The sequence below is a fragment of the Vulpes lagopus genome, chromosome 19, assembly GCF_018345385.1.
Source record: "Vulpes lagopus strain Blue_001 chromosome 19, ASM1834538v1, whole genome shotgun sequence".
Classification (NCBI taxonomy): Eukaryota; Metazoa; Chordata; class Mammalia; order Carnivora; family Canidae; genus Vulpes; species Vulpes lagopus.
Genome location: NC_054842.1, coordinates 13,418,801 through 13,430,514, shown reverse-complemented (window position 1 = coordinate 13,430,514; position 11,714 = coordinate 13,418,801). Strand labels below are relative to the sequence as shown.

The 11,714-nt window shown below is 41.3% G+C and overlaps 1 protein-coding gene across 1 annotated transcript in view; it reads left to right on the top strand.

Moving 5' to 3' along the window:
• Positions 1–1,206: 1,206 nt before the first annotated feature.
• The window catches only part of STT3B (STT3 oligosaccharyltransferase complex catalytic subunit B), a 107,117-nt gene continuing 96,609 nt past the window's right edge, over positions 1,207–11,714 (top strand). The window contains exon 1 of the mRNA XM_041734005.1: positions 1,207–1,938. Within this exon, the coding sequence (XP_041589939.1) occupies positions 1,625–1,938 (314 nt within the window). The 5' untranslated portion in view covers positions 1,207–1,624. The remainder of the gene's footprint in view (positions 1,939–11,714) is intronic.

Here is an 11,714-nt window from a genome sequence, read left to right as displayed (position 1 = left end):
GGCTTCTAAGCTCACGTTATTCACCCAAATAACGCGGACAATGACTTTACACGTTAAATGAATCGAGTATTTAGGGAATCAAAGCCCCGTGCCCTTGGCGGGGCGTATCTTAGGGTAACTCTGGGCTCACTACGCCACTTATGTTTAAACTCATTCTGCCTTGAATTTAGTCTCTCCGGTGGCACTTTCTTGGGGGTGGGGGAGGGGGAGGGAAGAAAGGGGAGGAAGGTCTAAAAATACAAAGGACGCGCAAAAATTTGCGGACAGGCGTCTTCAATCCGTTGTTATTTACTCAAGAGAATTCAGGGAGAGCGGACACGAAGTTTCACCGGGTCCGTGGAGGGCATCCAGCCCGTTCACAACGAAGCCCCGCATCGGCTCCTATTTCCAGCGAACAAACCCAACCTTGACGACTGTCAAAAATACAAGAGGTGAAAAGAGCCAAAGAAAAGTCGCGCTGCATCTGCCCCCTAGGTCTCTTAGGAGCTCGTCGTCTGGCTCCGGACAGCTTTCAGCGCCGGCAGAGTTGCCTCCGCTCGCAACCTCGGAAGCAGGACACCGGGGAAGCGGGCAGGGCGGGCCCGGGCGGCGGCGGCGGCGGCGGCGGCGGCGGCGGCTCGTGCAGGCTGCGCAGGCTGCGCTGGGCGCCCCGCCGGCCGAGCCCCGCCGGCCAGCCCCACGCGCGCAGGACGAGCGCAACGCGCCTGCGCGCTCGGTCACGTGGTGGGCGCTCCGCGCAAAGCGGGTTAAAAGTCACGACCGCCGCGAGCCCGCGAGCGCCCGGTTGGTCGGCGCGGCGCCGCTCGCCTCCCTTAAGCCGACTCTGACGGGGCTGCCTCCGCTGTTGCCGACCACCCTCCGACCCCGCGTCCCGGCTCAGCTTCATGCAGCGAGCGGAGCCGCCTAGCACCCTTCCTAGCCGACACCACGGGCGCGCGAAACCGCGTCTTTCAACTGACAATGAAGCCGTAGCCGCGCAGCACCGCCGCTCCGGGCGCACGGGCGCGAGGCGGGAGGGGCGGGGGGCGGGGAGAGCGGTTGGGCGAAGCCCCGCCCCAGCTCGCGCCCCCATTGGCTGGCGCCGCGGCGCTGGGCCCGCCCCCTAACGGACCTGTCGCATTGTGACAGGCGGAAGGGCCAGTTCCTGTTGGGTCGGGGGCGGAGCCAGAGGTGGCCCAGCTCCGCCCGGACTCCGGGGGGCCCCTCCTCCTGCTCCTCTCCGCGGGGCGGGCGGCGGGTGTGAGGGGGAATGTCATTGCTGCTCGGCGCTGTGGTGCCGCCTCCGTCTGCTGCTTCTTCTCTGGCGCCCTCGTCCCGTCGGCTTTCGCCGCTGCCGCAGCTGCACGGGGGACACGGATGGCTAGTGGGGCGCAAGGGCCATCCGAGTTGAGAGCGCGGCGGTCGCGGCCGCTGCTGAGGCGGAGACTCCCCGCCGCCGCCTCCACCCCCTGTCCCCCGGCCTCGCGGCGCTGAGGGCGGGAGCGCGCGGCGCTCTTCCCTCCTCCTCCTTTTTCTTCCTCCTCCTCCTCCTCCTCCGGGTCCCCGCCCAGCACCCCTCGCACCAGGCGGCGGCGGCGGCGGCGGCGGCGGCGGCGAGGAGCGAGACCCGCCGCCGGGGCACAACATGGCGGAGCCCTCGGCCCCGGAGAGCAAGCACAAGTCGTCCCTCAACTCGTCCCCGTGGAGCGGCCTCATGGCCCTGGGGAACAGCCGGCACGGCCACCACGGGCCCGGGGCCCAGTGCGCGCACAAGGCGGCGGGCGGCGTGGCGCCGCCGAAGCCGGCCCCCGCGGGGCTGTCCGGGGGGCTGTCGCAGCCGGCCGGCTGGCAGTCGCTGCTCTCCTTCACCATCCTCTTCCTGGCCTGGCTGGCCGGCTTCAGCTCGCGCCTCTTCGCGGTCATCCGCTTCGAAAGCATCATTCACGAGTTCGACCCGTGGTGAGTGCCCGCCGCCCCTCCCCTCCCCTCCCCTGCGCTCCCCCCCCCCCCCCCCCCCCCCGCCCGCGGCCCGCGGCGCCCCGGGACCCGCGCCTCTGCCCGCCGGGCTCGTCCGGGACGCGGCCCGCGCCGCCGCCAGGGGCCCGGGGCTCCCGGCGCGCCCCCCGCCCGGGGCCGAAGTTTCCCCCGCGCGGCCGGACGCGGGGCGTCGGGGTCCCCCGAGAGGCCCCCCGGGACGGCGAGCCGAGTCCGTCGCCGCGGTCTTGGCCGGCTGAGTCCGGAGCGGCCGCGCCGGCAGCCCGCGGGTCTCCCTCGGCCGACTCGGGGCGGACTCCCCGCCTCCCCGCCCGCGCCTCTCGCGTTCTCTCCTTTTTACCGGCGCGTTTCTGCTGCTGGAGATGGGATCGCCCAGGGGTTGCCCTGTGGCGGCTGGAGGTGACTCCAGATGTGCCGGAGCCCGTCTGCTCAGCCTCGCAGTGTTACGCCTTTACGGTGCCTCCTTTTTTGCTCTCCTACACAAGAGGGGGAAAAGAGAGCGAGCGCGGTGGTGTCGGAAGGGAAATAATATCCCCGAAAGTGATCTGAAAGGTAGGGACTCTTATTTATTTAACATTAGGTATTTTCAGGAGTGGCTTTTTTCCAAGGCCCCTAAGTGCACTCAGTAAGCGCCTCACTGTTCCACAATTATGTCGTGTTGCTTTTGAGAGCAAGAACATCACTCTGGTAGCCCCACTGTCACCCTAGGTGTGTTAGGCACGACATCCGAAAGCATGGCATTCGTTCCTTTATTGGTCTCTGCAGGAAGGTTTGTGGATAAGAGAACAAACTGCTACAGTGATGGGGAGCCTTAGGTTATAATCGAGAAGTTGCACAGAACAGCCGGAATGACCTGAATGTGTTAGGAAACTAACCTATAAAGAGCACTAGCTAATTTAGGCATTGCACTGGTCTGTGAGCTGTATAGATGGGAAGATGGCTTTAAATTTTTCTCCAGCTTTGCCAGCCTGTTTGGGTTTTGTTTGTTTTTGTTTTATACCTGAGCCTATGCCTTTTGAACTAACTTGATTCGTGTTGACCCCCTTGTCAGCCTTGAGTTAATCATATATCCTTACAAGTAGATTTAACTAAACTTTAGAATATCTGTTTTTTCATTTGAATACAGAGAGAATCTTCTTGAGCCATTAATATATGGATTATAAATATTGGGGAAAGTGAATTACCTATGTATTAAGATACCAGATAGAAAGAAGTTCTATTATAGATAGAGAAATTGGTAATGCATCATCTATTGAATACAACAGAGGCCCACTCATGGAGAATTCGGTTTAGGTCAACAGTTGATCACTGGGACATTATCCTTGAAGAGGTTTTAATTTTTTTCTAACACTTAAAAAAAGAGACTTTTATGTTGTTTGAAATCATAGAAGAAAATACTATGAAGCCTTAGGAACGAGATACAGTGTTCTGAGTCTAGGTTTGAAACACTTAAGCAAATTAGATAAAAATGAAATTGGAACCGGAAAATGAAAACTGCTAATATTTTACTGAACAGTGTAAAAAGAGAAAGTTTTAGATTACAGCAGCAGAAGTGCATGGTGACCCAACATGAAGGGTAACAAAAATTGTGAATAGTTATTTCTGCAGTGAATATCTTTTTTGTAAAGGCCGGATATTGTTTATTAAGAACTTTGAGGCTGAAATTAAAGATTGCAGAAAAATTCACAACTGAATGATATAAGGTGATTTTTCTTTTCCCTTATTTTGAAGGAAGATTAGAAATCTGCATCAAGTCAGCCAAAAATTACTATTGAAATTGAGGATTGTAATTATGAAGTCTTAATCAGGTTGCTTCACAGATAGTATTCCTTTCTATTTTTTTTAAAGTATGGCAGAGAATTATAAAAGTCGATCTTTTGCAAGTTTCAAGAATATGCTTGGAGAGCATAACCTTTTTTTAATCCATGTGAAAATTTCTTTCACTTCTATGTTTTCATGTATAGAAACACATTTCAGAAATACTGTCCTTTAAAGGTATGAAATTTGAACTTTATTCATATACACTAATTTAAAGGTGTATATGCACCTGTTCGTTCTTAAAGATCTACTTAATTTAGGTCTTCTGCTTACTGGTAGTTTTGATATTTACATTTTATTATATTCTTGGTTAAATGCTCCTGTTTATTAATATTAGATAATTGTCGTTAGTATTAAACAGTCTTTTTTACAATAAAGGAATTGTCCCTATCCCTTACTGTGAACAGAGACATGCCATTATAAATTTAATGTCTAGGTATAATTTGGGTTGACTTAATGAGAAAATTAGTTTTCAGACAAAAAAAAAAAATCCCTTGTTTGCTCCCTTTTGTTTTTTTCATGTCTTTTGAAGATCTCAAGTAGTTAGGTATCTCATTCTTATAATCCATTCCTTTTGAAAAATTTTGAAAAGGGTTAGATTGCCTATCGTTATTACTTTGGATTTTTAAAGCAATTTTTCTTCAAAGCTACTAGGAGTACCGACAGTTTGATCTTTAATCCTAATACTCTAGTGTTACACTACCTTTGGAGTCTCTCAGATTACTATTTTAACATACAGCAATGACATGAACTTTCAATAATATTTAAACATTTCTTTCACATTTTATATCAACAAACCAATTTATTCTGGCCTTCTCTTCCCTTTTTTCATATCTCTGTTACTGGCTTCATTTCTGAAGTCTTTTTTAGTGAAAAGTTTACTTTTTCAGTTTGATTGTGAGTTATTTCTGTAATTTACAGTAGTTCTCAAATTGCGTAAGACTCTAGTTAGCTGCCAGAGGTGACTCATTGTCACAAAGTTATACTTGTTTTTTAAATTTGTCACTCCATTTATTTTATAAATCTTACAGTTTTATAAGGGGTGATATATAACATTGGATATTATATATTTACTGAATTTTAAAGTACATTACCCCCCCCCTTTTTTTTAGAACTTAGCAACATTTGTGGTATGATCTCCTCACCACTTTAGTAATCCCCCCCCCCCCTTATCAGTTGAGTTTATCAGACATGAGGAAGCAGTTTGAGAATATGTTGTCTGTACTTGCCAAACATTTGGTTGAGCAACTAGTTTAACAGTGCCTAATTTTATCTTCTTTTTATCTGGAGCAAAATGTAATTTCTACTTACTTTTGTTGTGACTATTAGTACTTTTACATTATATTAACCAAATACTGTGATCTTGTTCAATTGTGGTAGCTTTGCCCATAGCTCCCTATGTAGGGAGAGCTGCCTTTTCCCTGCCTGCACAAGTTGCAGTGGGTTCTCCTTAGAGCCCTTGAGAGAGGATTCTCTGAGCCTCTCTGAGTTTTGGCTGCTGTTAGCTGTAAAAGGGCGGCAGACGTCTTTTTGCAGGGCAGAAAGCTGCAGTTTAGAATTGAAGCTTAGAATATAGTTTTTCGAAGAAACTATGATATAAATAGATTAATTAGTGCAAACATGTTTTCAAAGGATTGATAAACCTATGGAACATAAGCTGTTAGTGAGCTGACAACTAGTTCCTACACTTTGAGGTCTCCATGTTTTTCTTCACTTTGCAGATGAAAAAAAAGAGGCTATTGACCTCAGTTCTGAAGAAGACAAAAGGGGTAACAAAACCAGCTCTAGAAAAAAACATCTCAAATCTTAAAAAGTTACTTGGACTGTGGCATCATTAGCAACAGCAGTCCACCTGCAGTTCAGAACAGGTATACAGTCACTGGATTCATTGTAATTTACAATTTTTCTAGCCTTGAGCTTAAGATCATTGTAAGTTACAAGAACACTTAGGGTGGAGGTTCAGGGAGTGTCTTGAGCGGCTACATTGGATAATAGGATCAGACCTGCTCCCATTTGGTGTGGTGGTTCTTATAGGTAGTAATCATAGGTTTCATAAGACATGTAGCAGTAGGTCCTGGGATGTTAGGATCTGACAGCAAAGAGTTTGGAACTTTTCCTTTTTGTTCGGGATTTTCATATTTTGAGAGCTTAACTTGAGTAAGACTGCAGACCTCTTACTGCCGGGAGTAGTTTGCCTAAAGATAACACTGGTTGTAGACCAAGCATTAGAAGCTCCTTATGGGCTCTGACCTCGTTGTTAACGAATATGGGGGAACTTAATAGCCTATCTATACTTAATCTATTTCTGATTTTTATGCTCCCTGTAGGCTATGAGTATTTTGGGATATGAGAAAATGTTAAAAGTTATCTTCATTTTAATATCTTAGTATTTGTCAGTGCATATGTGCTCTCAGAAATATTGGCAAGATTAATATTCTAGAGTGACAATCATATTTTTACTTACTTTGAAAACCTAATGCTCTTAGGGACCATACTACTGTTAACCCAAAGTATAAAGCATCCCACAATTCAGCAGATTAGTATATTGCTAAATTGTTAAATTCTAAAAATTTTCGAGCATACAGAAAAGTTGAAAGAATTTTATAGTGAACCCTTCTCAGCACCTAGATTCTGTAGTTCATGTTTTACTTTATTTGCTGTCATATCTTTCTAATACTGCTTTTAAATTCTGCTTGTAGACACTGATAGTACATCGTTCACTGTAATATGAAGAGTGTTCTCTTTGTTCTCCAACTCCATGATTAAGAGGATCTCTTATTTCTGGACAACATTTGTTTTCTAGATTACTTGAACATAATGAGTATAAATACTGTTTCTGTATCATCCTCAATTGGACTGCAGGTTAGAATCAAGATTTAATCTTTCTAGATTTTGCTTAATAACTTACTTACCTGAGTACATCATAAGTTAATGCATGTCTGTTAAATGACTTGACTTTGCCAAATCTGATGTCTCAGAAGAAACTCTTTAAGTTGTTAGAATGGTATGATGTTGGTTTTATTAGACTTAATTTATTGTGGAGCACGTAAATTCTTTTTGGGTTATTAGAAGCCTCTTACTGGTCAGCCTGTTGCTTACTCTGAGTCATATTTATGCTTTTTTTTTTTTTTTTGCCATGTTTTGTCCAGATGATAATGCAAAAGTGACTTCTTTTAGTCCCTACAATAAGATAGGAAAAAGTGAAAGCATTTTCAAATAATACAGGACCCACAAATACATGCATGGGCCAAATTAATAATGTTGAAAGGGAAAAAAAATGTAAATGGTTAACCTGCTACCCCATCTTCACTCCTTTACTGATTCTGGTAGATATTTTTTGTTTGTAAATCACTTACTCTTTTCTGAGGAAGTTTCTGTATCCTCACTGGACCTACTTATGACATGAATAATTTCCAGGGATATAGAAATTGATATAGAAGGTGTCAATACAATACCATGGGATTTAAAAAAAAGTGTTAGGTGGAGGTAAGGGTTGGAAGAGATAGAAGCAATTGCCAGAGGCTTTCATTTTTAGGTAAATATTGATAAACTGGCATGTGTAGACTGAAATTTTATTTCTTTGTAAAAAGAAACTCTTCAGAGTTTCAAATGAAAGGCATCTAAACATACTTTGGAATATAGCCTGTACATAAGTTGGTGAATGCCTTTGTGTTGGTCAAGTTTATGCTATTTTTAGAAATATACTTTTCTATGGAATTGTGACTGCTGCAGTTATTAAATTGACTATATCATCTGTGAACATTTTTTCTGTTCTGTGGAACTTAGTGTTGCAGGATAACTTTAATATACATTCTAAACAACTTGATTTTAGATCCTAGAATTGAGATAAGGTAACATCTTTTATTTCTGTAGATAAAAGATACTAAAGTATTCCCCTAAGAATTGAATAACACAGGTCTGCTTGTCTCCAAAGTCTATGTCCTTTTTACTGCATCCTCTGCCTTCAAGGCAGGCTTAAATGAAAGTGTCCTGCATTTAATTTATGTTTTTTAATCAGCGGCCCTGATTTAAGTCTTAACATATTGGCCTATCAAAGTGCTTGGGCACAATCCATGCCTAGCTAACTAAGCTTACTAGTTGGATGATGGCTAATTTGTTTTGATGCAGAGAAGAGAGAAGAGTTGATGATGACTTCAAGTTTTTAAACCTGAATGACTAGGGAGTTTTCAGAGATGGAGCTTTTAAGGGGGAATAGCTGAATGAGAAGAAAAGATGAATGAATCCAAGTGAATATTATTTTTATTCAGATTTATTTGGTCTGTAAAAAGTTCACTATAAGAAGTTTGGAAATATTAAACCATTCCAGTTAATAGAATTATGGGGTGGAAGTTCAGCATAGGCCCAGATTTCTATAGCCTACAGGACTTCCAGAGTATATGTTGGCTTGGTTTGTTTTCAGGGCTTCAAAGTAGCTGAACACCAAAGGAGTGAAGTACTTTTTTTAAGGTTGTAGTTTGGTTAGATACTTTTCTATTTTCTTTGCACCTTTGTTTGTATTAGAGGGAGTTTTGTGAGAAGTTGTTTGAAAATTGTTACTTGAGAAGATGAAGGGAAGTTAGTTTCTACCACTCACTTTAAATTGACAATATTGGAAATGTTGGCAGTTCAAGTTTAGCTATGAAATCGTTTTTATGTGAAGTTTGACTTTTTTTTTTTTTTTTTTTATAAATAGTGATATAGAAAGATTGTGTGCTTCAGTTATCTGTAATTTCATTGGGTTTAATGGTTTCCATGCTTTAAGTTTTCAAATGTTTTTTTACTTTTTTTCTTCATTCCTATCTAAAGAGAAAAATTATAAAGACATAAAGAAAAATAATGTTTATATTAATAAAGTAAAAATGATTAGTTGATAACTAAATTGATAATGTTTCTTTTGAGGTTTTCTTTTAGCTACTTTTTTATGCCTTACAGGTTTATCAGCTATTCTCCCGTAAAGATTTTTCTTCACAGGGCAGTGTTCTTTCCTTCAGTGATATCTAGCAATCTTTCTACGCATGACTTCAGTTGAATTTGGTTTTTAAACTTAAATTGGGTCTTTCTCTCCATACATAGATATCCATGGATAGATAATATTGTAGCATATGCTATGTTCTGTACTATCTTAAACTGTAGTAATTCATAATTAATTTCTAAAGTTCTCATATATGCACAGCTCAAATAATTGTTTATTGCTGGCCAAATGTGTGGAGTGGCATTGGTGAAAAGAATCAAGGAGAACTCCCTTGTGACCGCAAAACTCCCTTGTGACCGCCATGTTTATTTCATGCCTTTTTTTTTTTTTTTTAATTGAAGTATAAGTGACATAACATTATATTAATTTCAAGTGTATGGCATAATGACTCTCAGTATTTGTATACATTTTGAAGTGATAGTAAGATGTTAAAATTTGTCACCTTATAAAAGTCACAAAAAATTTTTTTTCTTGTGATGAGAACTTTTAAGATCTACTTTCTTAGTGGTTTCATGCCTATTCTTAAAATACCAGTAACTCCTTAAAGTAGAATAAATTCTATTTAAGTAGGTTTTATTATTAAGGTAAATTATTAAACCATCTTACTACTTGTATAATCCACAGGAACAATAATGGAGCGCAGAATTATTGGAAGGCAGCACTCTTGAAGTTTTTGAGATACTCTTTGAAAATGTCTTAAATGTTTACATAAGCATGAGAAAAATGTTCTGCAAAGGCTTTTGGTGAGAAAGTGTTTGGTTTCAGTCTTTAAAAAATTTTTTTCTTTTATGGTGAAATGTAACACATTCTGAAAAGTATATAAACCTAATGTACAATGTAATGGCTAATTATAAGATAAACACTCCTGTGATCATCACCCAGATCAAGCAGTAGAAAATATTTGCCACCACCTCAGAAGCCTTGATGTGTGCTTGCCTTCGCTTCTCCCTTATATAGTAATTACATACTTTTCTTCATAGATGGTACAGTTTTGTGTGCATTCCTAAATAATATAATTTAGTTTTGCCTATTTAAAACTTGAGATAAATGCACTTACAGCCTTTGTGTCGTTTTTTTTTTTTTTTTTTGCTCCACATTGTATTTAAGATCCATCTTCGTTGATCAAAGGGTTGTGGAGAATATGGGGCAATAAGATTTAGCAATAATTTGATTAACCAGGCTTCTTACTCCCCTGAGGAGGTTGCCTGCTCTTTTGCAGCAGAAAATACCTGTAGGAAAGGGAAAGCATCCTTCTCTTCACTTGAGATCAAAAATTATCTCAAGATTGATCTTTTGAGCTGGAGTCAACCTTGTCTCCAGATAACCTTGACAACTTTTCAAAAAGTACTAAGTGGCCAGAGAGATTCAGTCTTTTAACTAACACTGAGACTACAAGAAAGAGAGGGTAAAAGAGGAGACATCGCTGTCTTTGAAGAGACAAATGATAATCAGATAAATGCAAAAGTATTGCTTTTTAAACTATGGCTTTTGCCAACTATTGTTTACTTTAAGGTTTATATATTGAATTTTATATAAAGTAGGGAGTAGTTCTTGAAAGAAAGAAGGAAAGAATCTTGAAAAGGGATCTGAGCTGAAAGGAATTGAGAACTCCAAGAATGGGTTGTTCAATATGTTGGTATCTTTGTAAAGGATTACTCTTGTATTCTTCTTCCAGTCTTCCATGGCTACCTTATTTTTCTTTCCCATATCTTTATTTCCTTTATTGATTTAGTAACTGTCTTGGTCTTCAGGGAGAATAGGGGAGGTTTGATAGTAGGATCCTTTCAGAAACTGTTCTCAGGGGATAAAAAGTTTTATTCAAAGAATAGTAAAGGTCAGGCATTGAGTAATATATACAATTGTTGAATCACTACGTTGTACACCTGAAACTAATACAGCATTGTATGAACCTTCATAACGGAAGTCTTCAGTTAAAAAAAGGAATAGTAAAGAGAAGGTCATGATTCTTTATCTAGGAACTTGAAATCTGTTTTAGTGAGTGTGGAAATTTGGCTCTATATGGTAGCAAATGATAAAGGATATTGGAAATGCATTTTAGCCTGTAAGCTTTTCTTTTAATTAGAAAGCAGTTCTTAAGTGAAATAGTAAACATGAATGTTCTCTAATGCATGTCTGTTTATTGGAATGATTTTCATAAAATTTGGTATTTATCTGCTGTCCATTAGTAAGTAATCCATACTACATGAATAGGTAACAGTTGATCTCTTCTGTAAACAAAGGCTTGTTTACCATAGGTAATGCATTTTTGAAGAATTTAAATCTAGGACTGCCTTTCTTCAAACTCCCAATTTAGTCAGCTAGTATTTCTACAGAATTCAAACTTAAAATTTAAACCCAGTATCATAAGGAAAGTATACACATGCTTATTATCCCTTCTCACCTATATCCCTTGTAATAATAAATGCCAGAGAGAAATATGAATGACTTTGATTTAGGCTGTTTTTGGATAATGGTCCAACCCTAATGATTTAAGCTTCTTTAACACCTCTAGTATTTGTCTTGTTTGAATTCCCCAGAGAAGTAGGGATAATTTTTTGAAATGTGTTAACTGTTAGGAAACATGTCAGGCATACTTCTTTCAGCAATAACAATCTAATATAGTTTAATTTGCCTTGTGTGAGAGGTATGGATACATATTTTATTGATCAATATAGAACAAACTTTCTTTGGTTAAATTTTGTTCAGGGCTGTTCATTTAACCAACTGGGTGAGAGCCATTTTGAAAATTTTAACATCTGTACAATGTAAAAACACTGAAGGAGATTTAAGTTGTTATTTGTTCTTTGCCTAAAGTGGTAAAATATTGTTATGGTGATAAGGTTCTTATTTTCCTCTCTAATGAATAATATTATTAGTAATTTACCACAGAGAGGTAAGATCCTTTAGGGTAAGAACATCATTTCTAATCATCCTAGAATATCCTACACTG